At 40.4% G+C, this 27,231-nt stretch overlaps 1 protein-coding gene and 1 long non-coding RNA gene across 4 annotated transcripts in view; one reads left to right on the top strand and one right to left on the bottom strand.

The window, feature by feature from the left end:
- Positions 1 to 2,858: 2,858 nt before the first annotated feature.
- LOC116335690 lies at positions 2,859 to 8,995 on the bottom strand. Of its 2 annotated transcripts, XR_005608414.1 has the most exons (5): positions 7,229 to 8,995; positions 4,836 to 4,980; positions 4,510 to 4,725; positions 4,273 to 4,412; positions 2,859 to 4,172 (listed from the first exon to the last, which is right to left on the bottom strand). It is a non-coding gene; the product is annotated as an uncharacterized LOC116335690 (long non-coding RNA). The 2 variants fall into 2 exon arrangements; XR_005608413.1 differs by having other exon boundaries at positions 4,836 to 8,995.
- A 686-nt stretch (positions 8,996 to 9,681) lies between these two features.
- mcm9 (minichromosome maintenance 9 homologous recombination repair factor) overlaps positions 9,682 to 27,231 on the top strand; it is a 38,633-nt gene continuing 21,083 nt past the window's right edge. Inside the window, exons 1-9 of one of the 2 annotated variants that reach the window (XM_031741692.2) lie at positions 9,686 to 9,770; positions 10,637 to 10,826; positions 12,891 to 13,056; positions 18,110 to 18,216; positions 19,126 to 19,332; positions 19,509 to 19,590; positions 19,893 to 20,093; positions 20,180 to 20,305; positions 21,369 to 21,488. In XM_031741692.2, coding sequence (XP_031597552.1) covers positions 10,656 to 10,826; positions 12,891 to 13,056; positions 18,110 to 18,216; positions 19,126 to 19,332; positions 19,509 to 19,590; positions 19,893 to 20,093; positions 20,180 to 20,305; positions 21,369 to 21,488 — 1,180 coding nt within the window. In that variant the 5' untranslated portion in view covers positions 9,686 to 9,770; positions 10,637 to 10,655. Of the gene's footprint in view, positions 9,771 to 10,636; positions 10,827 to 12,890; positions 13,057 to 18,109; positions 18,217 to 19,125; positions 19,333 to 19,508; positions 19,591 to 19,892; positions 20,094 to 20,179; positions 20,306 to 21,368; positions 21,489 to 27,231 lie in introns of both variants that reach the window. The other variant, XM_039599184.1, reaches the window with a different exon arrangement.

Below are 27,231 nucleotides of genomic sequence, written 5' to 3'. Positions count from 1 at the left end.
TAGGCCTGCAGAGCGAGAGCGAAGTGCTCTAATAGGGTGATATGGTACTACAAGGTCATTAAGATAAGATGGGGCCTGATTATTTAAGACCTTGTATGTGAGGAGCAGGATTTTGAATTCAATTCTGGATTTAACAGGAAGCCAATGAAGGGAAGCCAAAACAGGAGAAATATGTTCTCTCTTCCTAGTCCCTGTCAGTACTCTTGCTGCAGCATTTTGGATTAGCTGAAGACTTTTCAGCGAGTTTTTAGGACATCCTGATAATAATGAATTACAGTAGTCCAGCCTGGAAGTAATGAAGGCATGAACTAGTTTTTCAGCATCACTCTGAGACAGGATATTTCTAATTTTAGAGATGTTGCGCAAATGGAAGAAAGCAGTCTTACATATTTGTTTAATATGTGCATTAAAGGACATGTCCTGGTCAAAAATGACTCCAAGGTTCCTCACAGTGTTACTGGAGGCCAAGGTATTATTATGTATTCATATGGCTGTATATGAAAATATTGTCTTCTGCAGTAGTGAGAGAATGCAAGTAGTGCAATTTCACACCCACAAATATAGAACATAGACACAATTTAGATTTGTTTGATACAAGATTTCAATACTAGGGAGTGCTAAAAGTATTGCTGGTTGATGTAATTTACATTTTTGAGAAAATGTTGAAATCTGTGAAATGTGTAACTCCCAAACAGGAAAAAAAGAAATTGCTTTGATGAAACAGAAGTATTGAAATACAACAAAAGAATAATCTTACTTTTTGTCAGGGTATGGCTGTGTGGTAGGCAGGATGTAGAACCCAAACGCAAAACACTCAACGGAGGAATAAACTTAAAGAGGCTGCTTTATAGCGGTTGAATAATTTTCACAAAAATAAACTTGCAAAAACAAAACAAAACTCTGTAATACCATCAATGGGGAAACCTGGAAACTAGGGACAGAGATCTCAGGGAGCACAGAAGGAGAAACACACAGCATGGTGAGGGGACGACATGACACTGACAGAGAGAAACACAGGGCTAAAATGCACTGAGGGAAATGAAGAAATGAGACACATGAGGGGAGCACAGCTGGGAGCAATCAACATGATGAGGCCAGGGTGAAGCAAAACTAGACACACTGACAGTCCCTTGTCTTATGTTAAAGTAAAACAGGAAGAATAACACAGAGACGTGGACTTCACACTAAACAAAGGGAACATGGAGCACGACTGGAGCAGTCGGAGCAACGAGCAAAAACAAAACAAAACAGAGTCCAAAAATACAATTCTGGAGGCCGGCCCTAAGGTTGACTGCTCAATTGTCCAAAGCCAAGAAGCATGACCAGGAGGGCAACAGCACAGGAGCAGGTGAAACGGTTCAGGGGGCTGGCCACGTGAGAAGTGGCTGCGACTCAAGAGGCCGAACTGTGGGGACTGATAAAGTGTTCCAAACCAAGCCGCTCTTTATTGATCTTTGCGTTGAGGTCTCCAATAAGCAAGACGATGTCATCGTGAGGGATTTCGCGTAAGGCTTCATGAAGGTGGTCGTAGAAGGTATATTTGGCAGTGTATTCTGCATCTTAAGTCGGAGCATATACTTGGACGATCGTGATCTTTGTGACGTTTGTGTGAAATCGGGCTGTGAGTCATTGATGGGCTTCCAGCCTACAAGATCTGTCCCTGCCTTCTTGGATGTGACAATGCCTACTCCTCTGATGTGTTCCGGTACTGTGTACCGGTTGAATTCATGCAGCAATTGGGCCAGTTTCCCGCATTGGAGTAAAGTTCTTACATTCCATGCCTCAATTCTTGTTAGTGACTTTGTGTTGAAGACAGTCTCGCATTGAGCCACTAAACGCTGGCCAATCTAATTTTACACTGGTAGCAATATTAGCTATATTATTTACAGTTGTTGCTGGCATTGGTTCCACATTCAGAGTAAAATCAAAAGGTATATGGTCTGACACAGTTAACATGACTATTAAGTATGAGATTTCTAAAGCTGCATGTCCATCAGCTATACAGATACAATGGTCCAGCCATGATGTACTATGCCAGGCTTCACTTATGTATGTGTAGCTATCTGCAGGCAGTAACAATTTGGTAGACAGGATAAGATTATTATTTTCACAGAAATGGATTAAGTGGTTAGCAAACTGAGAACTGATGTCTGAGAGGCATTAAAATCACCCACAACGTATATACTGTAAGTATCATTATCTTGAATAAATGCATTAATAAAAGCCAGACTACTGAGGTATTCCTCCTCATTTTCAAAAGATTCATAGGGAGTAAAAACATTAAGAATAATAAAGCTATTATTCTGTGTATATTGTATACCAATAAACCAGTCTACATCCAGTCTAATGGGCTTTATCACAGGGTCTATTTTTTTGTCCCAGAGCACAGCAACCCCTTCTGGTATTGTGCTTCTGACTATAGTTGTGCTGGGATCAGTTGTTGATTCCCCCACTCCCAAAATCTTGCATTAAGGCAGTTGAGTTTTCCCAAGTCCTGTTTGGCCTACCATGTCTCCTGCAAACATAAAATGTCAGATTCTGCATTCCACCTGTCTACAACAATCCATCGAGCTTTATCCCCTGCACTCTGTCCCAAACACAGGCCACGACAGTTGTAAGATAATAACCGAAGAGACATCTTCATGTTGATACATTAGCACCAGAAGGTGCAGTTATCTCCCCTGCTGGATCCACTGTGCTTGACACCACCTTACCATGGCCTGCGTGGTTCATAAAAACACCAGACCAGAGCCTCTTCAGGCCAGAGTTCAGGATTGTACATTTTACCAGCGTCATTACATTCAGGACCTGGGTATTGTCTGCTCCAACCATTCTTGCCTACACTTCTGCTTCTGACTTTCCCGATCATTCTTATTCAGATCTGCAGCAACCAACTCTTTCCTCTTTCTGCCCGAGCAACACTAAGGTCTCTTTCAGCTTTAAAAACCAGGCTACAGAGACTTTGAGTTTTGCCCAAGACAAGAAGTGTTTAGTTTGTAGGATTTTGTGATTCCTTCACAATGACATTCACTGTCAGGTCCTTTTTGACCTCTGGGTCATCTGCAGAAATTACACTGCAATCCACATCCAGTTTAGGCCACTCCTCCTCTGACTTGTAGAGAAAGTCTTGCCCATTTATCCACCTCCTACATTTGAGGAAATCCCCAGCTCTCATGCCTCTACGATTCTGTTTCCATTTTAGTTTCTGTTTAACAATTCGAATCTTTATCGATTCTTTATTGATTCTCCCATCGATTCTTATTTTTTAAAAAGGAGAACATACAGGTCGATTAGCTTAGAACTTTTTTTTTATCTTATCTTTGAACAAAATTTAAGACTAGCATGACCTTACAAATCCAACAGTGAGATCTTAAGAGATCCACAGCCTACGGCTCCTCGATGGGGTGCCACAGGTCCCCAGAAAAAAAAATGTAAATGTAAAATAATAATAAAATAAATATTCTTCTGTAGCAATAACAAAGTATAACATAAATTATTCTGTGGCAGTTACACAAGAATGCCCAGTAACATTTACACTCTCCTTTTTAAACGTATATATGAGCTGAGCACTCAAAAATAAAACTACATCAGCCAGCAAAAAATACAATCAACTCAAGTCCAATGACACTGTGCAATTCTGCATCCATCAACTATGGAGAATTACAAATTCTTTTGCAGAAATATAAGCATATCTGCTTTTTCAGGAAGGATACGTGATCTTTCTGGACTTATGGTCTCTCCAGCTGTGGAAAACCACCTCTCAGACGGGGTGGAGGATGCCTGCACACACAGAAAGCTTTCAGCCAGTGCTGACAGCGGGGGCAGAGTCTCTCTCTTGCTCCACCACCATAGGGTGGCGTTATCCTTGCAGGGGATGGGGGTTAGGTTTCTATACAGCTGGATCTCCTGATCCACTCTCTGGGCCAGGGAAAGAACGGGCTGCCGTTGTTGGAATGACTGCAGCCTGTTGTCCTCCTCTTCAAAGAGTTCCTCCAAGGCAGTTTTTTTTTCTGCTTTACTGAAATTAAATAGACATAATAAAAATGTTAAGCAGAAAATGAACAATCCATGACATCTAAATTAACTTCACGATGAACTAAACTTGCATAGTCTTTTTCATCCTCATCTTCATCTTCGAACAACTCTCCCTGTGTGTCTCCTTGCTCCAGGTGCTTGTGTAGAAAGTGACAAATACACAAACGAATCAAACTAAAGGTCTCACTCTCACAATGGAAATTGGCTACAAAGTAAGACACTGTCATATTGAAATACCTCATCTGGTCCTGCCTCTGTGTTTGCTGCTTCCCTGCTGCTTCCCTGATCCTGTCCCAGACTTCATCCTTATTCACTTTGGATTTAAATCAGGGGTCCAAGATGGTGGCCTCCTCCTGGAATCTCTGGATATCAGCATCCTTAAAATTTTAAAAGGGAGGAAAATGTGACATCATGACTATCCTTAAGTATTTATAACTGTCATTTTATTTATGATAAATAAATCATCAATTGTACCTGGTATCGTTTGGAAAGATCTTTCCAAATGTTCTGCTCCTTGTGAAGACAGTCATCTTCTTGCACGGTGTAGTGTTGCAGTAGCTTTTGCAGGATGGGCAGAATCTCACCACAGGTCGGACTTTTGTCGCTGCTAGTGTGGAGGTGTAGTGCTTCCGCATGAGCACCACAAACTCCTCTGCTTTTCTTAAGTCATCATTGCCCATTTTAGCCAGTCTGCAACATCAACAAAATAAAAATACAACAGATATGTTGCATAAAACAAACAAAATTAAAACCTGAGTCCATTTTCAACCATATTATCATTCTGTTTCAATGCTACTCACCTTTCTTTTTACATGGACTTTCTTATCCGTGGATCGATGGCTGCAGCCTGGATGGCAGGAAACTGCTTGCAGAATCTCTCCTTCATCAAATACAGAGAGTTCCATATGGTCTTTACATCTAGGAGCAGCATATGCTTGGGCAGCTCTGAGGGGTAACACATCCACAACAACTTTGCCAACTTTGGTTTTTACAGCATAAGGTCCACCTTCCACACTGTATCACCTTCCATGACTCTAAAGCGTTGGAGGCATCAGTGCCTATCAGTAGCTCCGCATCTGCATCAATGTTGTGAAGTTTAACAGGTGAGGCCACTGATCAATATCCCCTTGCATGGGAATATTCACCGCAGAAACTGGCATGGTCTTTTGAGTCAAAACATCTGGCAACGCCATGAAATTCTTTGCTTCCAAACCAGACAGACAGTGCACTAACAATCCTACTTCGACTCATTGTTCTCAGAAGGATATTGGTCTTTTTACCATTTAGATTCAGTCTTTTTGCCACGGTTTCTGTACAGAATGTACCTGAATGTCCAGGATCCAGAAATGCATATGTTTGCACAATTCTACTGCTCTTTTGGCTCTTAACTTGAACTGCAACAATAGAAAAACTGCATCAACCTCTTAACCGGGCCAAATATACCCACATGTCTGAGTGGTTGCAGTTGAGAAGTTGACATCAGAGTTTGTCATCTGTTGAGTTTGTTCTGAGGATGCACCTGGATCTTTTTGCTCTATATGAAGGACCCCTGGGTGCTTTTGGTGACACACGTCACAATCCAAACGACTCCTACAGTCTTTGCCTGTGTGACCAACTTTAAAAGAACCAAAACACAAGGAAACAACCTCTCCTTGATAAAAGTCAACTTATCCCAATGCATTTTAGCTCGTCTCCATTTTTCCCTCAATTTGTAAGGAAGTTTCATAACAATCATTCTCATGTTTGAGGGCAAATCCAACTCCTTCATATAAACAATTTACTGTGTTAGATTTCAAAATCCTTGACAAAAAAGAGAGAATGACTGAAGACCTTTCACATCTTCACTTTTAATAGGTGCCCGACTCATAATCTTCTCCAAATCTGCAGAGGCAATTTAATTTTCATTCCCAAAATGTTCTTCAAGAAGATGTTTGGCTCTGGAATAGCCCTCCTCAGGAGGTAAATGCTGACAACTATGCACCAAGTCTTTAGGCTGCCCCCCAGTGAACTGCTCTAAAAAAAATGCAAACAGTCGCTATAACTTTTAGCTTCCACTCCATTTTCAAAGGCATTTATAAATGATCTATACTGTAAAGGGTCTCCATCAAACACAGGGATGTTTCTGGCTGGGAGCACAGAAGATAAGTTTTGTTTTACAAGTAAAGTAGTGATGTCATTGTGTTTTTACATAATAATAACAATCTCATTAGTATGGTTCTCAGTAGATTGAGGCTGTGTTTGCTGCGTCACCTGAGCTGAAGCATCAACTTTTACCATCATCTCATCCACCTGATGTTGTTTTTGACTTTGTTTAGGTATGAAGACCTGTGATTCAGATGCAGCATTTATACCAGAGTAATCTCTTTCTATTGGAACAAATGTGTCAGCACAAGGGTTTAACCTAGACCCTTCTTGTACGTGCCCTCTTTCAAAATAAGAGTTCATTCCATCAGAACGTTCACCGGGGGCCGAACCGAGTTTTTATTTTAAGACACAAAGCTTTGCATTTGTTGCTGCCAACTCCGTTTCCAAGGATAATTTCTCCTTTTCTCAGTTTTTCCTCTTGCGCTTCAATAAAAAAAATTTTTTTCTTTAATGCAGCGAGTCGCTCCATGAGCGCTGCCTTGTCAGCCGCAGCTTTAATGCGCGAAGAAGATGTTGATGAAATTCGGCTTTGCTTTGAAAATGTTTTTGAACGCAGCTTTACGCCTGAGATATTAGAGATACTGTCTTCAGGATTTATTTCATCCAAGGAGGAGATTTTTTTCCCACTGACTTAGAGGCTTGCTTACATTTTGAACTCCGCTTTTCTGGACATGTTTTATATACATATCTAAACCTTTTGGTGTGAACTTGATGCTTCTTTTCTCCAATTGCATCGGAGTGTCATCCTTTTGTTTACGCTTATCCGACATTTTTTTTATCGTTCTTTTGAATTATATCAAACATTCCAAAGATGCACAGCACACTGCCAATCCACAGCATAAAGCACAAACATGTCATCTATTTACCTGCTGATTCCAGTGAACAAACATTTCCACGACAGGCGTGGGCATGTTTCAATTAGCGATCCAATTACGCACCAGTTTAGCACATCAAAACTCAGTTCATCAGTCCTTGTACTGAAATAATGTCTTTAAACTCCAATAGCTTCACCGTTTTCCTTTACGGCCTAAACAATATTATCACTCACCAGTTTTGATCAATGAGTGACGTGTTGATCCAAGCCTCAAGCAGCAACTCCTTCTGGATTACTCCAAAGACGATCTAATAACTTTTGTTCGATGGTGATCCATGAAATCTATATATCCAACATATCCATTAATGAAGGATTATTCCTTCTGGTCCACGGGCAAGAGTTTTTACTTTATGTAGTGGTGATTCCGTTAGTTTGACCAACCAAAGGTCCAACAATTAAAAATCCACAAGGCACTGCTGCACTGAGATAAGATCTTGTACGCAGGCAAAAGAAGTCGACTGTCCAAACTTGAAAGTCGCGTTTTATGGTTTATTTATCCAGTTTGGGAAACCAACAACAAACTTTAACAAATTTCAAAATAATAAAAATCAAGAACAAATAGCTCCAACACTAACATTAAGATTTAAACTGTTTAAACGGCTACTTTCAGCTGCAGAAACTATTAAAAACTTCAGGTATTGTGGACTTTTCAGTGATTACTTTTTGTGTTTTTTAGCCCATTTTCCGGGGTGCTGAAGCAGCCCCAAAATGAATCAAAGCACCCCCATGTTTTCTTACTTTTTTTGACAATATTTGCTGTTTGTGTGACACACTACTTGTCAGAGTTTTACCCCTGATACTGCTGGATAAACAGAAACTCACTCAGGAACGGGGTCACACAGAGCTCAAGTTTTCACTTGCGAGAGGGAAGCAGTTGTCTCCAACCCACTTCAACTTGCTTTCCCCCTGCAGGTTGTTTTTATTGGTTACACACATGAATATTCATAAAGCTTGTTGTTGTATTACCTATGAGAAATTACTATAACTGGTTACAAAGTGTGATTGTGCTGAGCAAGCATGGTTATACAATGTGTGTGGTTTTATGATGGGAGTGCAGCTCTCCCAGGATATTGTCGGTAGAATCTGTTCTTTCTCAAGGCTGTTCCCCTTATCGAGGTCGTGCACGTACTCATATGTGTGGGTTACATAGAGCGCAAACAGAAGCATTCTAGCTTTTTAAATGGCAACCTACAACACATACATTAAACCTAACATTATTCCCTCCTGTTTGACATTTTAAAAGCTTGTGTTGTCAACTATCAGTACAGCATCACTTGCAGGTGCATTTTCAATGCTTACTTCATTTGAACACAATCTTTCATGCCCTTCTCTGGGTCTTCCTGGGCTAATGCGTAGTAGATAAAGGTATTAGTCACCATCCTTTGTATCATGCTCTTAATGCAAGGGAGAATACAGGTCACCACAACAAACATAGAGAGTAAAAAAACAAATACTGGGGTCAAGATCTTCAGTAGCATATGCCACCAGGGTCCAGAAGTCAGCCATGTGAGCCAATTCTGTGTTGAGGCTCCTGGCGTGTGATTGGTCACATACTTCTGGAGTGCTGTTAGATTCTGCAGGGCCTTATAGATGTCGCCGCCTGTGGAATATCCGTCTGGGATAAATGTGCAACACGTCTCACCAATCAGCTTATACACCATACCTTGGGATGCTGTTATCAGGTCCATGTGTCAGCTTCACACAATTAGACATACACAAGAAAGTTGCACATTCTCTCTTGAAGATTCCCAGGGCTTGTCCCTCGGAGCAGCTGTACTCCAAGTCTGTAACCCTGTCATAAGAAAAACATTAGCCAGTGATTTTCACGTTAAAGTTGTTCACCTTCCAGCTCCGCTTGGAGCCTGTATCCTAGAAGACAAATCTGTAAGCTACATCAAACTTCACAATTGCAAACAACTGTAGATCAAAAGAGTAATAAAGTATTCAGCAATACAAAGACAAGTGTCATATGCAGTTTCTTTTTTCCCCCCTTGTTCTTTCAAGTCATTCAACCCACTACTATTGCTATAATGTGCTCCAAATCATGGATCATCCCATGCGTTTATTCCAAATTACTGTAATCAGTGACTTTCCTTAAATAATGTCACTTACTCATGTCATCACTATGAGCTCAATAGCAGTCAGATAATGAGCCCAACATTAAAAATGTCCTTTAAGCTGGCTGTTAGACTAGTGGGAACAAACATCGGAAACAACATCTCCGAAAAAGCACTTTTGCATATAGGGTTCATTTCACCTGATCGACCAGATGGTTGAAGTTTACAACACAAAATTGTTGCTTAGAAAAAGATTACTTACAGTCTGGGTTCCATTAAGTCCAAATGGGCTGGGGGTATTGAGAAATGACCACTAATCAAATCGGCAAACAACAAATCTAACTTCATCATTAATAAATGAGATATTAAATTAACTGTGTAATGATTTATTTATCCTTTTGGCACTCGTGGATCTACATATGCACCGTTCCAAACTCCAAGACTGAATCCTGCCTGAGAATATGCCGATACACACTCCATACCAGTTGGCGGCAATGACAGACTCTTTCGTTGTTTGCCAACCGTTTACAAACAAGAAGAAGAAGAAGCAAAAGCCAGTTTAGACGTAGAAGAAGACAGCTGTAAGCCCGCGCAACACAAGTCGCTGTGGCTGTACAAGTGGGTTTCTTATTAGAAAATGTTCGTGTGTCTGACAATAGGTATGTGAGTCTTTATATTCTTACAGCGAGACAGGATATTAACGTAATTTTTAGCGGGAAAAACTTGTTATACAACTTTTAGTATGCAGGGTGTTTACGCTAGTAGATAACATATAAAGTGGTATTTTTGTTTGAAATGTATAGTACCGAACAGTACTGATCAATGTGACTGATGTGTACTAATCCAAACACATATCAACATGTCAAACTGCATCTTAGTAGGCTGACTGGTAAAGTCTGTTATTGGATTGAAATGTATTGGATGTTTATATAAGGCCTATCAGAGTTAAGCTACTATGTAATGTAAGCTCGTAAGTGTTCATAAGAATTACGAATAAGTGCCTTTAGTAACTCTCGGGCAGACTTTAGGAGTGTCTGTAGTTAAAATCTCTGTCTTTGCCTGATGAGCACCGGGAATACATGGGAACATTATTTGTTGCTTTGTCGCGCAGTTTTAGGCAATTAGAACAAAGTTGAGAACTTCTAATAGAGCAGTATTGCCCTTGAATTGTATTGATTTCCTCTCACACACACTTAATCACGGCTTCTTTAACTGTGCAATAGCTGTGTTGCAATTATGTGTTTAACCTAATCATGTTTTCTAATGTTACGGGTTTTTAATATTAATATTAATATTGAGAGTGGGCCACTCTGCAGCCAATAGACCTGTCCACGTTTGTATTCCATGTCTTTTGTGTGCAGCTAGCCAGCAGCTTAACATCTTTGTTTGATTGCTGAGCACACAGAAAGAAAGATTTTTAACTGTGAATGCACATGGATATGGAATTTTCCATATCCAAGTCTAGCACACAACGTGTGTGTAAAAGTCTTTATAAACTTCAGTCTCATTGTTTATGTTCTTGCAGGGTTTCAAATTGTTGCATCATGTTGATAAGCCCGGAACAGGAGGCACTGATTGATCGGGTGTTTGAAACCTATCTGACAAATCATCATCACAATGACATTCTCCAACTTATTGAAGAGACTGAAGATAATGAAGACACTCATCGCCCTCTAGTGGTTAATGCCATGACATTGTTTGAGGCTAATATGGAGGTAATTTTAACACAGGTTTCTGTGTTTGGAATATAGGTAAAGTAAGCCCCTTGAGATTTGGATGTCTATTTAAAAAAAGTCATGTGTCATGGTTAAACTCAGAATAGTATTATTACAATCCCAGTTCCTAAAATGATGGGCTTTGGGGTATAAAGTTTAAATAACACAGATGGCAATGATTTCTGATTCTCGAACCCACATTTATTCACAATAGCACCTCAAAAACATATCAAATGTTTAAACCTACCAAATGTAACATTTTAAGTTGGGAACTGTAGAAGAAAAGGCTGGAAAAGTAAGTGATACTAAAGTGAAGAAATCATAAAACATTTTGCAACTAATTCGATTCATTGTCAACAGGTCAGTAAGATGATTAGGTTTAAAAAGAGCTTAGAGAGCTAATGTTTCTCAGAAATAAACATGGGCAGGGTTTCACCATTCATCTGCCAAACACTATGTCTACAAATTGTGGAATATAGACTTTTTATATCTCAGTTCATAATATGAAATAATTCTGAGGACCAGGAGAAGTCTTTGTGTGACAAGTCTGGAAGCTTGTGATCTTTTGGCCTTCAGGTGGCCCTGCACTGTCGGCATGTGCTTGGGAACACTGCCAGAAAACACTATTTGTGAGTACAGTTCATCATGCCATCAACAAATGCAGGGTAAATCTTTCTCATACTAAGAAGAACCCACATACAGTGCTGTGAAAAACTATTTGCTTCCTGATTTCTTCTTCTTTTTTTGCACATTTGTCACTTTTAAATGTTTCACATCAAACAAAGTTTGACACAGACAAGTTTTATTTGTCTTAGTTAGGGTATATCGACAGTGGGGATAATTTTTTTCTGTTAAGCAAGACTTTCTGGGTTAGCCTCTGTGAACGCTCATATAAAAGGGGTCTTCTGCAGGTCATGAACCTTTTTATACACAAAAATCATCCCTAGGAATACCGACTGCTCCAGTCCAATGGAAAAAAAATCTGTAAAGAATATACCAGTAAAATGCAACAGTGTTGGACATGAGACAAGAGATTAATCCTTTTGGGACTTAAGGCACAGAGTGGTTAATTATTAGTTAATTATTATCATTGCTGTTTATCAAACAAACCTCTACAATACATTGGGCAAATAGAGGAGGGGAAAAAAGAGATGTCTACTCATACTGGGCTCCTTGTGGGAGGTCAGCATGAGAACAGAAAACAAAAAAAACTCCTTTGCACAGAGAGCACATACATCTTGACATCACAAAACCATGAAGCACATGACAAGCAACGGTGGGATAAGTGGGTGAGAGGTGAGCCGATGTAGACAGCCATCTCGCCAAGCGCTATTAATCCAGTGCTGGGCCTAGACCTGCTGTCTGACCACGGCCTTGGAGATAAGCGTTCGAAGGCGTTTGGAGTCCAGGATGGGGGTGGGTAGGATGGGGGCGAAGAGTCTAAACAGTCTGTTATCAGGGAAGAATTAATATATTGGATATTCAATGTATCCACTTTAAACTGGATACACTGAAACATTAAATGTTACTATCCCATATCCTAATAAAGGAGGTATGGTTTTACAGAGGATCAAAACGAAATTAAATATCTTTTAAAATTTATGAATTAAATCTTTGCATAGTTAATTGAAAATTAACTATGCAAGTTATACTTTAATAGAACTAACAATAACATGTTAACAAAATGATCAGGCCCAGATGATCAGATTTATGTTTCTCAACAATGATGCTCCATCTGGTAAAAAGACAAAACAGTATCTTATTTTATGGCTTAGTAGGCATTTCTGTACTTGGGGTTTTTTATTTTTGCATTTAAGAAAAAACATTTTCTTAAAATATTTATTTATTTTTTAACAGATGCAGTTAAACTATTAAAAACTTAATTTTCTAAATTGGAATCCAGTGAGCAGTTCATTTTGAAACACCATTGTTTTTCGTTCTTGAATATTTAGCCTCTAAGTATTTCTTATCCAATCACTCCATTTGTTATTTTGGCATACTTACACTTCATTATGTAATGTGGATTTGCACTAATGTCATGTTGATTGTACTGTCTTCCCACAGATTGGGGACTATTTCAATGCATATCCCACTGATGTCCTGGCTATATTTGATAAAGTATTAAACAGAAAAGCCAAAGCGGTAACAGACGACAGCTCACTCAAACATAACGAAGGGCAAAGAAAACAAGAACAGAGATTGGTCCACACTCTTCATGCTCGCATCACAGGTTAGTCATGCAGTTATACAAGTTACAGCTCTCAGTTTGAATTGTGAGCAGGACTGGACTATATCAACCAAAATGCCATCAAGCCTAAATATAAATCTATGCTGTAAGTCTGGGCACATAATGTCAAAAGCAGTTTTTTTTTTTTTTTTAAAGATGGTGACCAAGTAAACTATATATTAACTTCATTGATTCAATTGATTACATTTAAAAGCAGTTTATTATTATAGTTTTCAGGAAGCTAAGAAAAAGCCTTTATCAGTCTGATTTTTAAAATATTTAACTAGATAAACTGTTATTTTAATTAACTAGGAATAGTTGCCTTTCTTTGTCCCAGAGTTTGAGTGCTTAATCAGAAATGTATATTTAAAAAAAGATAACAAAACAAAATTTCCCAGTTTGATAATTTAGTAGGTGCATTAAAATTAAATTTCTATTAATATAAAATATTTTATGTTAATGTTATGTTAAAAACAAGAAGCACTCTGAGTAGAAATCTCTGCCTTGGTTGCTCAATCTCTTTGGGCAGTATTAAGTTCCAGTTTTAGTTTGTATATGTTCCTTTTATTTTGTTTCTGAAATGTAAAGGTGAGGTCAAATTTGACATATTTGGTTGCAAACTATAATGTGATATTTAGAATCCTCATATACTAATATCATTTTCTAAATATTGCCAGTTTGACCCTATTTGACCTTGAATCTCCATATATCGTTTTCTAATTGTTTATATGTTGTCAATGCAAACAGTGGCAGTAAGAATCTGAGAGTCCAATATAGGCTTATTATCACTTTGACATTTAGATCAGTTTGACCTTGAAGGAGAGGTCACAGTTATTTCAAATCTTTTTTCGGCACAGTACTTTTTCGACCAATAATTGACCTTGAAGACGTTGGTAAATGCAAACTACATTTTAACGCATTGACCCCACTCTGTACTCCTGCAAAGTTTTATTCGAATTCATTCAAAGCTTTTTGAGCTACTGTGTTCAGAGGCACACATGGAGCAAATGGTACTGAAAATATAACCTTCTTGGCAGAGATCAAAATTTTACACAGAATACCAAATTGGAAACAGAATTCCAACTATTGGAAACATGGTTATGCCGTCACACAGAAAAATATATTAGAGAATGACACCCAAATGTTTTTAACCTTAGTTCCCAGATTTCAGCATGCAGCTGTGCGTTAGTTGTTGCCTTAAGCTCAAAGTCCAAGTGCCCACAGTTATATCGGTATAACTGTCCATATAACCAAAACTGGAATTATGTATTTGTATTATATGTATATATCTAATGCAGGGGTGTCCAACTCCAGTCCTTGAGAGCTACTGTCTGCAGCTTTTAGATGCATCCCTACTCCAACACAGCTGAATCAATCAAATGCAGGGTTCGTATGGGTGCTTGAAATCCTTATGATTATGATTATTATTTTGCTAGCTATCAAACTCGCTGGAGAAATGATTGAAATGCACTGAGTGTGATGCAGTATGGCAGCGCTATTATGGAATTTGCTGTGAACTTAGCTAACATTACTTAGCAGTAATATGAGTTAATTTACTCAAGTGAAAGCTTTAAACATTAGCCCGATACATAACTAGCCAACTTAAGGCTTTCTGATTAACTCTCTGGGGTCGACGGACCCAGAGTCTCCATTTCAACTTGGGTCCAACGTGCGGACTTCAAACTATATACCAGTTTTTAAATTGTGTTGATAGGCCACGTAAAACCGATGTTTGTTTTTGTTTGTTTGTTTGTTTTTTAATAAAACAGTGGTGTTTACTCCGGGAAGAAACAGTTAAAACGACGTTTTCTAAGGAGCGCGCTAGCAAACACGCTTTGCTTGTGAGTGAAAAAAGAAAAAGAAAAAACACTCCTTCCCTATTGGTGGAAAAATGTACCATGTCGACCAATCAAAAAATGATACGGCAACATGTGGCATTTGGTTGTTTGGGGAGAGGGGGCAGTTTTAGGAGTGAGCGAAAGAGAGAGAGTTTTGATACGTGAGAGATTTGTGACGTTTACCGTGTTTGGAGTCTCAAGTTAGTGTGTTGTCTTGTGTAGTTAGTGTGTAGTGTAGTCGTTGTTTTGTTTTGTGTGTCAGTTCTACTAGTGAATGTCACAGTTGCTGCAAAAAAGCCACCAAAGGCAGATTGCAGTATAAACGCTGTCTCCACATGGAAAACAGGAGTGATACACCTGCTGTCAGACCTGCAGGATTCATCCCTGTGCTGTTCTCCTCTGTGTTATAGTGGACACAAACTATTTTTTGGAGTTGCATAAATAATTTGTGTGCCTTCTTATTTGATGCAGAACACCTGATTGTTCTGTAAATAGTTTTAAATGGTTATATAAAAAATGTCTGAGCCTTGGCTGCATTTTTAGGTGAATAGTACCATATAACTTTGTTGTTTGCAAAACTTGTGCATATTTTAAAAAAAAATGTACAATTTCTATTTGCATTTCAAGTTATGAAAATGATTCGTTAAACATGCTTGTGGTTTTTACAGTCAAAAATATCACTTTCTACTCGTATTTTAAATTTTGTCTGAATTTAGATAAATTGTGCTGATACAGTATGTCAAAATGAGAAAATAACAGACTGGCAAGATAAACAGTTTTTTAAAGGTGAAATATAAAGGCCAAATCAAAAGTAGTCAAAAACGGCCAATTATACCCTGGACACCACAGGGTTAAAGGCTAAAAGCAAAGTTGTCACCAAGTACTGTTTATATTTGTGTGTATTGCCGCAGCTCTTTTGAGTATTAACTTGGTGCCTTTGGGTGAAATAATGGTAATATGAGGGACCGATCCATATGGTCACAAAGAATAGCCACTTGTTTCTGTGCTACCGAAGTTCCCCGGCTTTCATTCAAAACGTGTTTATTGTCAGCACCTACACATTAAACTACTTAAACATTATAAATGTCTTCAAGCTCACACTGAGGCCTGTGGGGTACTATCAGCCACTGAGACAGTACACACATTTATATGTGTATTTGTATATGAATATTTCATACTATAAGGCTGCCTGTTTATTTAAGGGAGATGAACAAAATACATTTGAATTTTACATAATAATATCACAGATGATAAATTAAATAGATTTTAAGTAGATGCTTGTGCATTCTTAAAGTCTCATATGTTGAATTGAACTGTGATCTGTTCAAAGCCTCTTCCAGTCAGTGCTGTTCTCCATGCCCGTCTGACTGTACATGATGTTATTAGCACAAACACTTTAAAGGTGATCATTTAGGACTTCAGCAGTAATACAGACAGCAATGTAGTTAGCAATAAAACAGTTTTATTGGGAATTAACTTAAAAAACTTAAGTTAATTCCCAAACAAACAAACAAACAAACAAACAAACATCTGTCTCCTATTTTTTGTCACACAGGAAAGAAGCATCAATAGCTGATGAGAAGACTTATTTCTTTCCTTTTTTTTTTTTTTCAACAGGAGAAGAATATCTCTAAGAAGCTGATTTGTTCACATTTTCACATCTTTATTTTTAAGTGAAATGTGCATTTTGAGTTTATACACTATTTGCATATAAGGCGACCGTTTCCTTTTGCAGTATTTTTGTGTGGTGCGTTTTTCTATGTCTTAACAAAAGGGGAACGAAGGTGTTTAAGTTCACTTAGGATGATTTGTTTTAATTTTCACATGGTCTTACTGAGGTGATGCGAATTGAAACATGCATTCTTTTTTTGGGGGCGGGGGGATGTGCTGGAAAAGCTTGAAAAGGGACCTTGAAAGTGCTGAAAAAGTGCTTGAATTTGACCCTGAAAAAGGCATATGAACCCTGCAAATGGCTTACTTTACCTCTTCAGCATGCCATCAAGTTTGTTAAAGGCCTGGTAATGAGCTATTCATTTGATTCAGGTGTGTCGGAACAAGGATGCGTATAAAAGCTGCCGGCCAGTATCTCTTGAGGACTGGAGTTGGAGATGCCTGATCTACCGAGTGTTATAAATCTGAACATTACAGCTAACAGCTATATTTTCCCATTTTAGTGCAGCTAGCCAAACAATAAAGAACTATTGACTGCTTAAGAGACAAGCAGTGAAAGTGGACAGTAGATCCTTGGTTTCCTAAGATAAAACTCATTGCTACAGCCAAGGGCAGTACAAAATTGACCCTCTCTTAGGTGGCTCCTTATTTTTAGTCTTATTTTCTACTGAGTTATCGGCTCTGTCACTAGTTAGCTAACATAAACTAATGTTAGACTAAAGTCTATTGACCACAACCAACCAAGCTGGTCACGTCATGTTCTGTACTTACACAAGATGGCACTAAACATGTTCTATCAGCATTTCTTTCTTAAATCCAGGTTCACAGACAGTGTTACATCAGTGTCAGTTTTTGAGTGCAGGGCTCCAGGGTGTAAATTACCCTTTATACTTGTAGTGTTTCATGTCCATTTTAAAAGTAGTATGGGAGTTAGAGCCTTCAGCTTTCTGGCCCCTCGTCTGTGGTACCAGGCTCAGAGAGGGGCAGCCATCTACTGTGACCGTTTCGGGGTCTTTCTGAGTGAAAAGGGTGTGAGAAGGAGAAATGCTCAGTGCATCATGGGAAGCCCCAGGAGCCTAAGCCTATTGCAGCATAACTAAGAGTAGCTACAAGGTCACCCGATAAAGGCCTAACTTTAAGCTCTGTCCAAAAAGGAAAACCTAATCTTAAAAGTAGTGAATATTACATGCCTTGACTGATTTCCTTTTTTTTTTTTTTTTTTTTGTATGTTTGTCACACTTAAATGTTTCAGATCACCAAACAAATGTAAAAGTGAAGTTTCTAAATGACGGTGTTTATCATTAAGGGCCCTGTTTGAGAAAGTTATTGCTCCCTAAACCTAATAACTTGTTGGGCCCCCCTTAGCAACAACAATTACAATCAGGCATTTGTGTCGACTGGCATCTACACCACTGTAGATGAATTTTGGCCCACTCATCTTTGCAGAATTGTTGTAATACAGCCACATTTGAGGGTTTTCGAGCGTTGTTGCTTGTCACTGTTGCTTGTTCGAGTCACTTCACATTACTTTTTTCTCCTGTGTCCAGGTCTGCCAGTATGCCCAGAGCTGACAAGAGATACAATTCCTAGGACTAGAGATGTAGGACACTTTTTGTCTGTAACTGGTACTGTAATACGTACCAGTATTGCCAAGGTAACAGCATTTCATATATGTACATGTGCTATTCAATTAAACTGAATGCTGCTTCCAACACTGCAAAAAACATGAGCAGTATACATATAAGCTATCAACTAATAGTGGAGTAGTGATTTAGACATTCAAACATTGACACATCGTGTCAATGTTTAAATATTTGTGAAAGGACCCAGTTGATACAACCCATCTTTTTGGGTAGGTCAGGGTGCAACATGTGACCATCATTTTTTATCACTTGGTCAAAGGCCTAGCATATAGTGTCATCATAAGACTGCTTTAGTAGGAAATCTTCCATGGAGGGAATTTCTTTAGCTGATGAGGCATCAAAAGAAGGCCCTGCCGTCACCTCCAGCCCAGAGTCAGCGTTCGATGACCCCACGTCACCGCTTAGTGCAGTGTAGACACTACACACCATTACTGGTTGTGAATGCATCCCCACACACTGCCCCAACAGGGGGTCAGTGTCCACCAAGGGTTTGGTGAACTACTGAAATGGGAAAGGCATGACCAGGTGATTGAGAACAGCTGTGTGGGTTAGCCTCCCCTGACGTCACACCCTAAACCCACTGCTCCATCCCTCCTCTGCAGCTTAGCCAAAACCACACCTCCCCACAGACAACTTCCTGTTTTTATTCTTATTCATGACCATTATTAGTTATATATTAGATATTAGAAATATGTTTCATAATGTCTAACAAACCTTCTACAGTTAAGGTTAACTGTTGAAACAGTTGTTCGATTAATAAATTGAATGCAAGTTAAAATTCAACGAGACACAAAAAGTCACTTTGTAAACTTTGAGGTGGTGTTTGAGGTGGTGTTTGGACAAGGAGCAGAGCCATACGCAGGTCCAGTTTGTTCTCTTTGAGTTTTACTGACAGTCGTGTCTTTTTCCTCCTCTCGTAGGTTCTGGAATATGAGCGTGATTACATGTGCACAAAGTGTCGTCATGTTTTCACAGTGCAGGCAGAATTTGAGCAATTCTACACGTTTGTCCCACCCGTAGTCTGCCCTAACCCTGATAGCTGTAACTCATATAAATTCACTTGTCTGTCTGAAGGATCTGAGCCTGCTGCTTGCAGGGATTACCAGGAGATCAAAATTCAAGAGCAGGTTAGGCTTTTAAACATGAGCTTCTTGATTTTATTTAATTAATTTATGTATTGATTTTAAAAAATTCTAAACATAATTAAAGCGTTAAATTGTTGTTTTATGCGACTAAATAAAACTTCACTTGCTGAGTGCGTAAAATATGTCATTTTTATCGAATTGTACCCATCTTACAACAGGTGCAGAAACTTTCAGTGGGCAGTATTCCTCGTTCTTTACTGGTAGTTCTGGAGAATGACCTCGTCGACAGTTGTAAATCTGGTAAGAAACATTAATATTTAAGAACTGTCCAGATACGCTTCTCCTGATATCTTACAGTTTGTGGCTCGAGGCAAGTTGAGTTTAAAATGAGTAGCAAAGCAAACATGAGTTTGTCATTGGGAATCCACATCAGTGCTGGAAATGTATCAGTGCTGTTTTCTAACTCATAATAGATGTTTGCAGTGAAAAATGATGCAACAAAGGTAGTTGTATTATGATTACTTTGCCAAAATCAGAACTGAAAATAAAATTTTAATAATTAATTTATCTTATGTATTGGCTTTTGGACTGTATGCTCCCAGGAGATGATGTCACTGTTTATGGAGTGATGTGTCTGCGCTGGAAACCCTTTTATGATGGCGGACTTTGTGATGTGGAGTTGGTCCTCAAAGCTAACAACATAGAGGTAAACAACCAGCAGGCTGCTGCTGGACAGCTTGTAAAGGATGCTCAGGAAGAATTTGAAGAATTCTGGAATAGCTACAAACATAATCCTATAGCTGGTATGTATAATTTACTGTGTAAGACTATTATTTTGTGTATCTTGCTCTATATCCATTTATTTTGTTTCCCTCTCTCTTATTTGTAGGTAGGAACCATATCTTATTGAGCCTGTGTCCACAGGTTTTTGGCATGTATGTAATTAAACTGGCAGTGGCCATGGTTTTGGCTGGGGGAGTTCAGAGAATAGATTCTTCTGGGACCAAAATTAGGGGTATGTGATTTTTCTATTTTCTTTTTTAATTTTTAAATAATACATATCAATATTCTTAAATATCTGCAAAGAATGACTCCTACAAACCAGTAATTAAACTTTGAACATTTCTAAGCTGTGCCTTTGAAGTGGAATCTGGCCCTTTGCAGTTCATTTTCTTTTGAACCAACCATCAATCCAATTTCTGCCGCTCATCTAAGTTCTGGTTGTGGCTGGAGCAGAAAAACTGAAACTTCCCTTACCCCAGCCACCTCCTCTAGCTCATCCGAGGGGACACTGAGACATTCCAAACCCTGGGCCTTCTCCTGGTAAGACAACTGGAATACTTCACCTAGGAGAAGTCCATGAGGTATCCTAGTCAGATGTCAGAAGAACCACCTCCTTTTGAGTCCCTCTCGAATGACCAAACTCCTCACCCTATCTCCAGGGGAGAGCCCCGCTACGCTTTGCAGTAAACTCATTTCTACTGCTTGTGTCTGGAACCTCATTCTTTTGGTCACTCCCCAGAGACTGGTAAATGGGCTGCTTTCGTTTTATGCTCAGGTCTCTTTTGTCTACAACTGATTGGTATAGCATCCGTATCACTGCAGACACCTCTCCAATCAGTCTGTCAGTCTCACACTCCCCTGTCCTCTCACTCGTGAACAACAGATACTTGAACTCCTCCACTTGGGGCAATAACTCATCCATGTCCTGGAATCGGCACTCCACCTTTTGCCGACTGAGAACGTTGGTCTTAGACTTGGAGTTGCTAACTCTCATTCTCGGTGCTTCACACTCGGCTGCATACTGCTCCAGTGTGAGCTTGAAGTTCCCCACCTGATGAAGTCAAGAGAATCACATCCTCCTCAAAAAGCAATGATGAGATTCTGAGGCCACCTGTGGGCTCACCACCCACAGGAGGGCCACAGAGAGAGGCCCTTCAATAGCTTCATAAAAATTAAAATTGTGACCGTCTTGTGACAGAATGTAAACTCTGACAAATCAATGCCTTTATGTTGTTTTTTGTGTTTTACAAATGGCCCTCTGTGAAATGTGTGTATTCATGATTTGCTCCTTCTAGGCGAGTGTCATATGTTGCTGGTTGGTGACCCAGGTACAGGGAAGTCTCAGTTCCTGAAGTATGCTGCCAAGATTATGTGTCGTTCTGTACTCACAGCTGGAATTGGCTCAACAAGTGCAGGTAGGTCCTGCTTTTCCCTTTAAAAAACAAAACAAAAAAAAGCTATATATATGCACACACGGAAACACAAAATGCCGCTGTTTATTATTAAGGGGAAAAAAAAAATCCAAATCTACATGGCTCTGTGTGAATATTGTATCACATCTTTGAAAAACTGAGTTCAGTTTCTCTACCCACACCCAGGCCTGATTACTGCCACACCTGTTCTCATTCAAGAAATCACTTAAATAGAACCTGCCTGACAAAGTGTAGTAGGTGAAAATATCCTCAAAAGCCAGACATCATGTCGCGATCCAAGGAAACTCAGGAATAAGTGAGAAATACAGTAACTGAGATCTCTCAGTCTGGAAAAAGTTATAAAGCCATGTCTAAAACTGAGGGACTCCAGTGAACCACAGTGAGAGCCATTATCCACAAATGGGTGTAGCAATGACTCATCTAAGAGGCCACAAAATACCTCAGAACAACATTTAAAGAACTGCAGGCCTCACTTGCCTCAGTTACAGTCAGTGTTCATAGCTCCACCGTAAGACAGGGAAAAACTGGGGAAAAAACTGACAGCATGGCAGAGTTCTAAGACGAAACTATGCCTAAGCAAAAGGAACAAATGAACTAATGGTAGATGGAACATGAATTCTGCTGTCTACCAAAACATTGTGAAGAAGAATGACTGGCCATCTGTTTGTGACCTCAAGCTGAAGCGCACTTGGGTTCTGTAGCAGGACAATGATAGAAAACACACCAGCAAGTTCACCTCTGAATGGTTTAAGAAAAACAAAATTAAGACTGGCCTAGTGGTTCATGTGTGAAAACCCTCCAATGTGTCTGAATTCTGCAAAGACGAGTGGGCCAAAATTCCTCCACAGGGTGTTTTTTAAAAGAAAAGAAAAAAAAATTGTTGTTGCTAAGGGTGGCCCAACCAGGTATTAGGTTTAGGGGGCAATCAATTTTTCACACAGTTACGGGGTCAGCATAATCAATAAACACTAGTGTCCCTGTGACACTGGCAGCCATGCACGCCCAAGCCATTACGCTGCCTCGACTGTGTTTTCTCTTCACCATGGAATTGTTTCTATGATCCTCCACCACTGTTCTGTCTTCCGTGGACATCCAGGTCTTTTTGCGTTACTGAAGTTCACCAGTGCTTTCTTTCTTTCTCATGAAAGAAAGGAATTGTTTTTCAGTCCAGTGGCCAATTACTTGTGATCCCTTTTAAAAAGAAGGTGGCACATGTTAACGAGCTGAAACTCCTAAAAGATCAATTCAATTCGAATGTGGATACCCTCAAATGAAAGCTGAGAGTCTACACTTTATGTCCATGTCCACTATAACTATAATTGGAATATGTAAAAATATATATATATTTTTGTGTGTGTGTGTGTGTGTGTGTGTATGAACCTGTTTAGACATACTTGTGGGGACCAACAGCCCTTATGGGGACCAAAATCCCGGTCCCCACAAGTTTGAAGGCATTTTTGAGACTCAAAATGTGGTTTTAGTGTCAGGATTACAGTTAGGTCATGGTTAGGTATTTAGAAATTGTGGCTCAGTTTGTTTTTCTTTAAAACTTCGGTGCACGGTCCTAGTGATCAGCTGTAGCATCCTGTTGCCCCTTGGTTCCTCTTCTTCCTTCTGCCACCATTCTCCTCCTCTTCTTCGTCATCTCTTGTGCATACCATTCTTGTGTATTAGTGATATTGTTCTTGTGGAAAGTACTAACAAAGGGCAAAAGTCTCTCCCCTCCCGTTATGTCCTCGATGGTGTTTTAATTAAAAGGAGTCCCAAGTTCAGTATCCATCCGCCGAGCATCAACTCGCTCTCCGTGCCACCCCCCCTCCCCACCCCTTCCCGAAAATCACCCTGTGTCCACGCGTTAGGCGTACAAAGGCCCGAGAGCGTCTTCCTGTGTATCTTCCTCAAAAAAGGGCGTGAGTTCCGCCTCTTCCTCAAACTCCTAAACAATATGGAAGTAGCATTGTGAAAATCCACCTCCTTACTGTATATTTTGTAAAATCTCAATATTGGGATTTCACTATTTCCCAAAATGTGTGTGGCGGGTGATAACTTAATTTATGGAGGAGCGCATGTGTGTCGGTGGGTTTTAAATAAACTTTTGCATGCAACCTCTTGCCATCCTTTTGTCATCCTCAAAAAAGACTGTGGTGTCCAAGAAATTGATTTCAGAGTCGCTGTGCTCCTGCTTAAGTTTTATAGACGGGTGATGTGTGTTCAAGATGTGTACGAACTGTTGGAACGTATCCTTCCCGTGTGCCCATGCACCTATGATGTCATCTGTAAAGCGCAAATAAAACACCGATTGTAATGAGCACTTGGCCAGCGCCTCTCTCTCCCACTTGCTTATATATATGTTTGTGTAGGACGGTGCATATCTCTGGCCCATAACCATTCCTTCCATCTGCAAATAAAACCTATTGTCGAACTGGTAATCATTATTGATGAGACAATTCTTCAAAAGCTGGAGAATTGCCGCGTCAGGGTGCGCAGCATCCGGATACCGCTGAAAGATGTTACTTACGACTCTGTCCCGTCTGTGTATTGATATTAGTGTACAAACTGTCTATATCTATTGTGAATAAAAAAAAGCAATTCTTCGGTACTGTCATTGTTACGCCCCAGTCTAGGGGTACAGGAACGCAACATAAGAGTTGAAAAGATTGCCCCGCCCTGGTCCCCAAAACCATACACAGAGGGAAAACCAATTTCTTAGTGAACAGTGGTTTATTGTCTAAACTGAAGCGTGACTCCGGGGTGAACAAAGGCCAAAATAACAAACAAAACCAGCTTAATCAGTCAAGGATGTGCTACCTAAACCCTACATGATGAAAAGAACAAACAAAAGACAAATGCTACACCTAACTCCCTAGCTGAATAAACAGGAGGAAACAATACAGAAAACAACAAGGCAGCTCACCCCTTTGGCTTCAGTGACTATTTACAAGGTGCTATTTACAAGAGAAGGCTAGTTTACACACTATATACAAGCTCAATAGGTCACGAGAATCACAAATATCACAGAGTTTGGAGGCCAGGGTCAGGTCTGCTGCTGCTGTCAGTGGCTTCCCCGGGACAACTGCTGGTGAGGGATTTTGAATGCGACCACATGATCAGGGGACCAATCAGCAGCCGTCAGCTCATCCAATCCAGGACCTGCAAAGACTTAAAGACACAGACAAAGAAACAGCCACCAAAACAGATTATGGCCAGGGCCATAACAGTCATGGAGCGAATAATGTGTAAAAAATGATACGTGTCCTTAAGATAACTTGGATGTTTATTAGAGATGGGCCTGAGAAAAGAATCAATGTACTGAGAGATGTTATATGTTCCACTACTGCAATCGGAGACTATAGGTCTTCCAGTTGGGATCTCAGATTTGACAGTCCATGTATCGGGATTCTTGTGAATTTTTTGGTAACAAATAAAATAAGCGTGGGCGAGGATCATCAGGACCTAATAAATAGTCGCGCTTTGCGGAAATATATCTCTTGTGATGTAGTGAGTGGACGAGCCTCCTAATTTGCTGCTGCACCTTGGGCTGGATTGAATTTGAATTGCATTTGTAATATTTCTCATTTCCCAGTTGTCTCTGGGCTTCCAGTTTGTACCGCTGCTTGTCCATAATTACAATTTTCAAGCCTTTATCCGCCGGCTTAATCACGATGTTCTGGTTACCTCTTAATTCTCTAAGTTCCCATTCTTTCTCCACTGTAAGACTGCCCTCCCTCCCCACCTGCGGCTGAAATGAGTGGAACAACCAAATATCTCTTTTTATTAGCTCTTTGAGCGACTCGCTCAACACCCCCCCACTCTGGTTCCCACACAAATGGTAGGACGAAGGGCTCCCTGTGGAAGTCGTCGGTTTCAAAATAGTCTTGTAGTTTCGGTCTTCTATGGTACCAGTGTAGGTCCCGACGAAGCTCCTCATGTGAAAATTTGTATGGCGCTGGAATGAAAGTCAGGCCCTTCTCTGATTAGCTTATTTGTGCTGCAGACGGAGTAAAGAGTCTTGATAAATTTAAAATATTAGAAGAGGAAGACCAATTTAAATCTGGCAGGGGAGTGGAGTTTCTCCCCAAACACCACAGGCTTGTTTGCTTTCATTTTCCAATCCTGTAACTATGTAGGCGTGTGCCACGCGACCCCGCCACTCCCCACTCCGACACTTCCCCCAGTCATCTCCTCATCCCATGTCAAATCTACCTGGAGGTGCTCCCCCGATTGCATTTTTGGCCCTATGGCTTTAAAATCGTCAGCAAACCCGTCACATTCGCTGCCGTCCTCACTAAGGTGGAAATTTACATTTAATTTAAAATGGTGGGGATCTGTGCGGTCCAGTGAGTGACTGCTCATATTGGCCGCCTGGTCCTGTTGTTGCGGGACCTCGATCATCATTTAACCCACTTCCTCTCCACCTGTTTGAGTAATAGTTTTGATTTTTAACCATTTTTGCTGATTCGCTGCGGACCCGTCCTCCACGGGTGGAGCTTACATGTTCGTTCGTTCGTTCGCCCGCCCGCCCGCCTGCCCGCCCGCCCGCCTGCCCGCCCGCCTGCCTACGGGAGGAGACGGAAAAGGGCCTGAAGGAGCGGACAGCGGAGACATCCCAGCCGGAGCGGCCCGGTGGGGATCACGACCTGCAGCACCCACAGAGCATGCAGAGGGAGAACACAGAGAAGCAGGCAGAATATCATCATCCACATCTAAATCCACCGCTACATTCGATCTAATCCCCCTCTTTACACCCACCGATCCCTCACCCTCCCCTGTCTTCCCCCCACCTCCATCCACCTCCTCTTCTCACTTTTTCATTTTCTCCCACAGAGCTTCCCGACCGGATCGGTGCGCGGGTGTCTGTCTCCTGTAGTTCCCTCAGTTCCTCCACTATCGTTTTTCTTTTACCCAGCGATAGGTTTTTCTGATACGAAGCATTTAATTTACTTTTATTTCCCTCACGCTGTCCCAACATTGTGGTTAGGGCCGGGAACTCGTTTTCATCCTTTAAATTAATTATTGCCGACTCGAACGCCCCCTCCCTCCCTTCTACTACATGTTATCTCTCTGCGCACCCGCACTCCGATGAAGTCTCCCCCCCTCCCTCGTCACTTGGTGCCTCGAGGAGAGACTCCACCAGCATTAGTGTGGATGTTCTCAAACGGGCCCCGTACCTTTTAAAAGCCCACCCCTTTGCTAGAGTGACACCACATTATTTTTTTATTCTATTTAAGGACTCAATGGTATTATTATAATGTTTGTATAAAATGTCCATGTTCCTGGCCATCCAGGAGTCAGGGTGCAGCTGGAACAGAACACAAACTTTTTCCAGGTGGAGTTATATCCACAGGGATCACAACAGGTGGAAAAGAACTCCCCACTAATGATTTTCTAAAAAAGTCAGTTTAAAAAATTTTTCTTTTTCAAATTGAACTCTGTGAGCGGGTTAAAAATTGTCCCCAGCGCCCGTCACTTGGGAGAGCTGTAAAAAAAAATCGCCTTTCTTCCACTGGTCTGGCCTCGCGTCCCTGACATTTCGCGGATCTCCCGCTTCCTCAGAGGGATACACGCTACTGGGGCCAGGACAGAACGAGGCATTAAATCATTTCCTGAGAGACGCCCAATCCTGTGGGCCTCTCCCAGGATAGGTCACCATTAAATCACATGGGAGCGCTCAATTTGCTACCATGCAACATGCTCCTCTCAGGTGTGTTCAGGTACCAAAAACAAA

Source organism: Oreochromis aureus, linkage group 15 (genome assembly GCF_013358895.1).
Source record: "Oreochromis aureus strain Israel breed Guangdong linkage group 15, ZZ_aureus, whole genome shotgun sequence".
NCBI classification, from domain to species: Eukaryota; Metazoa; Chordata; class Actinopteri; order Cichliformes; family Cichlidae; genus Oreochromis; species Oreochromis aureus.
This window is presented reverse-complemented; position numbering and strand designations above follow the sequence as displayed.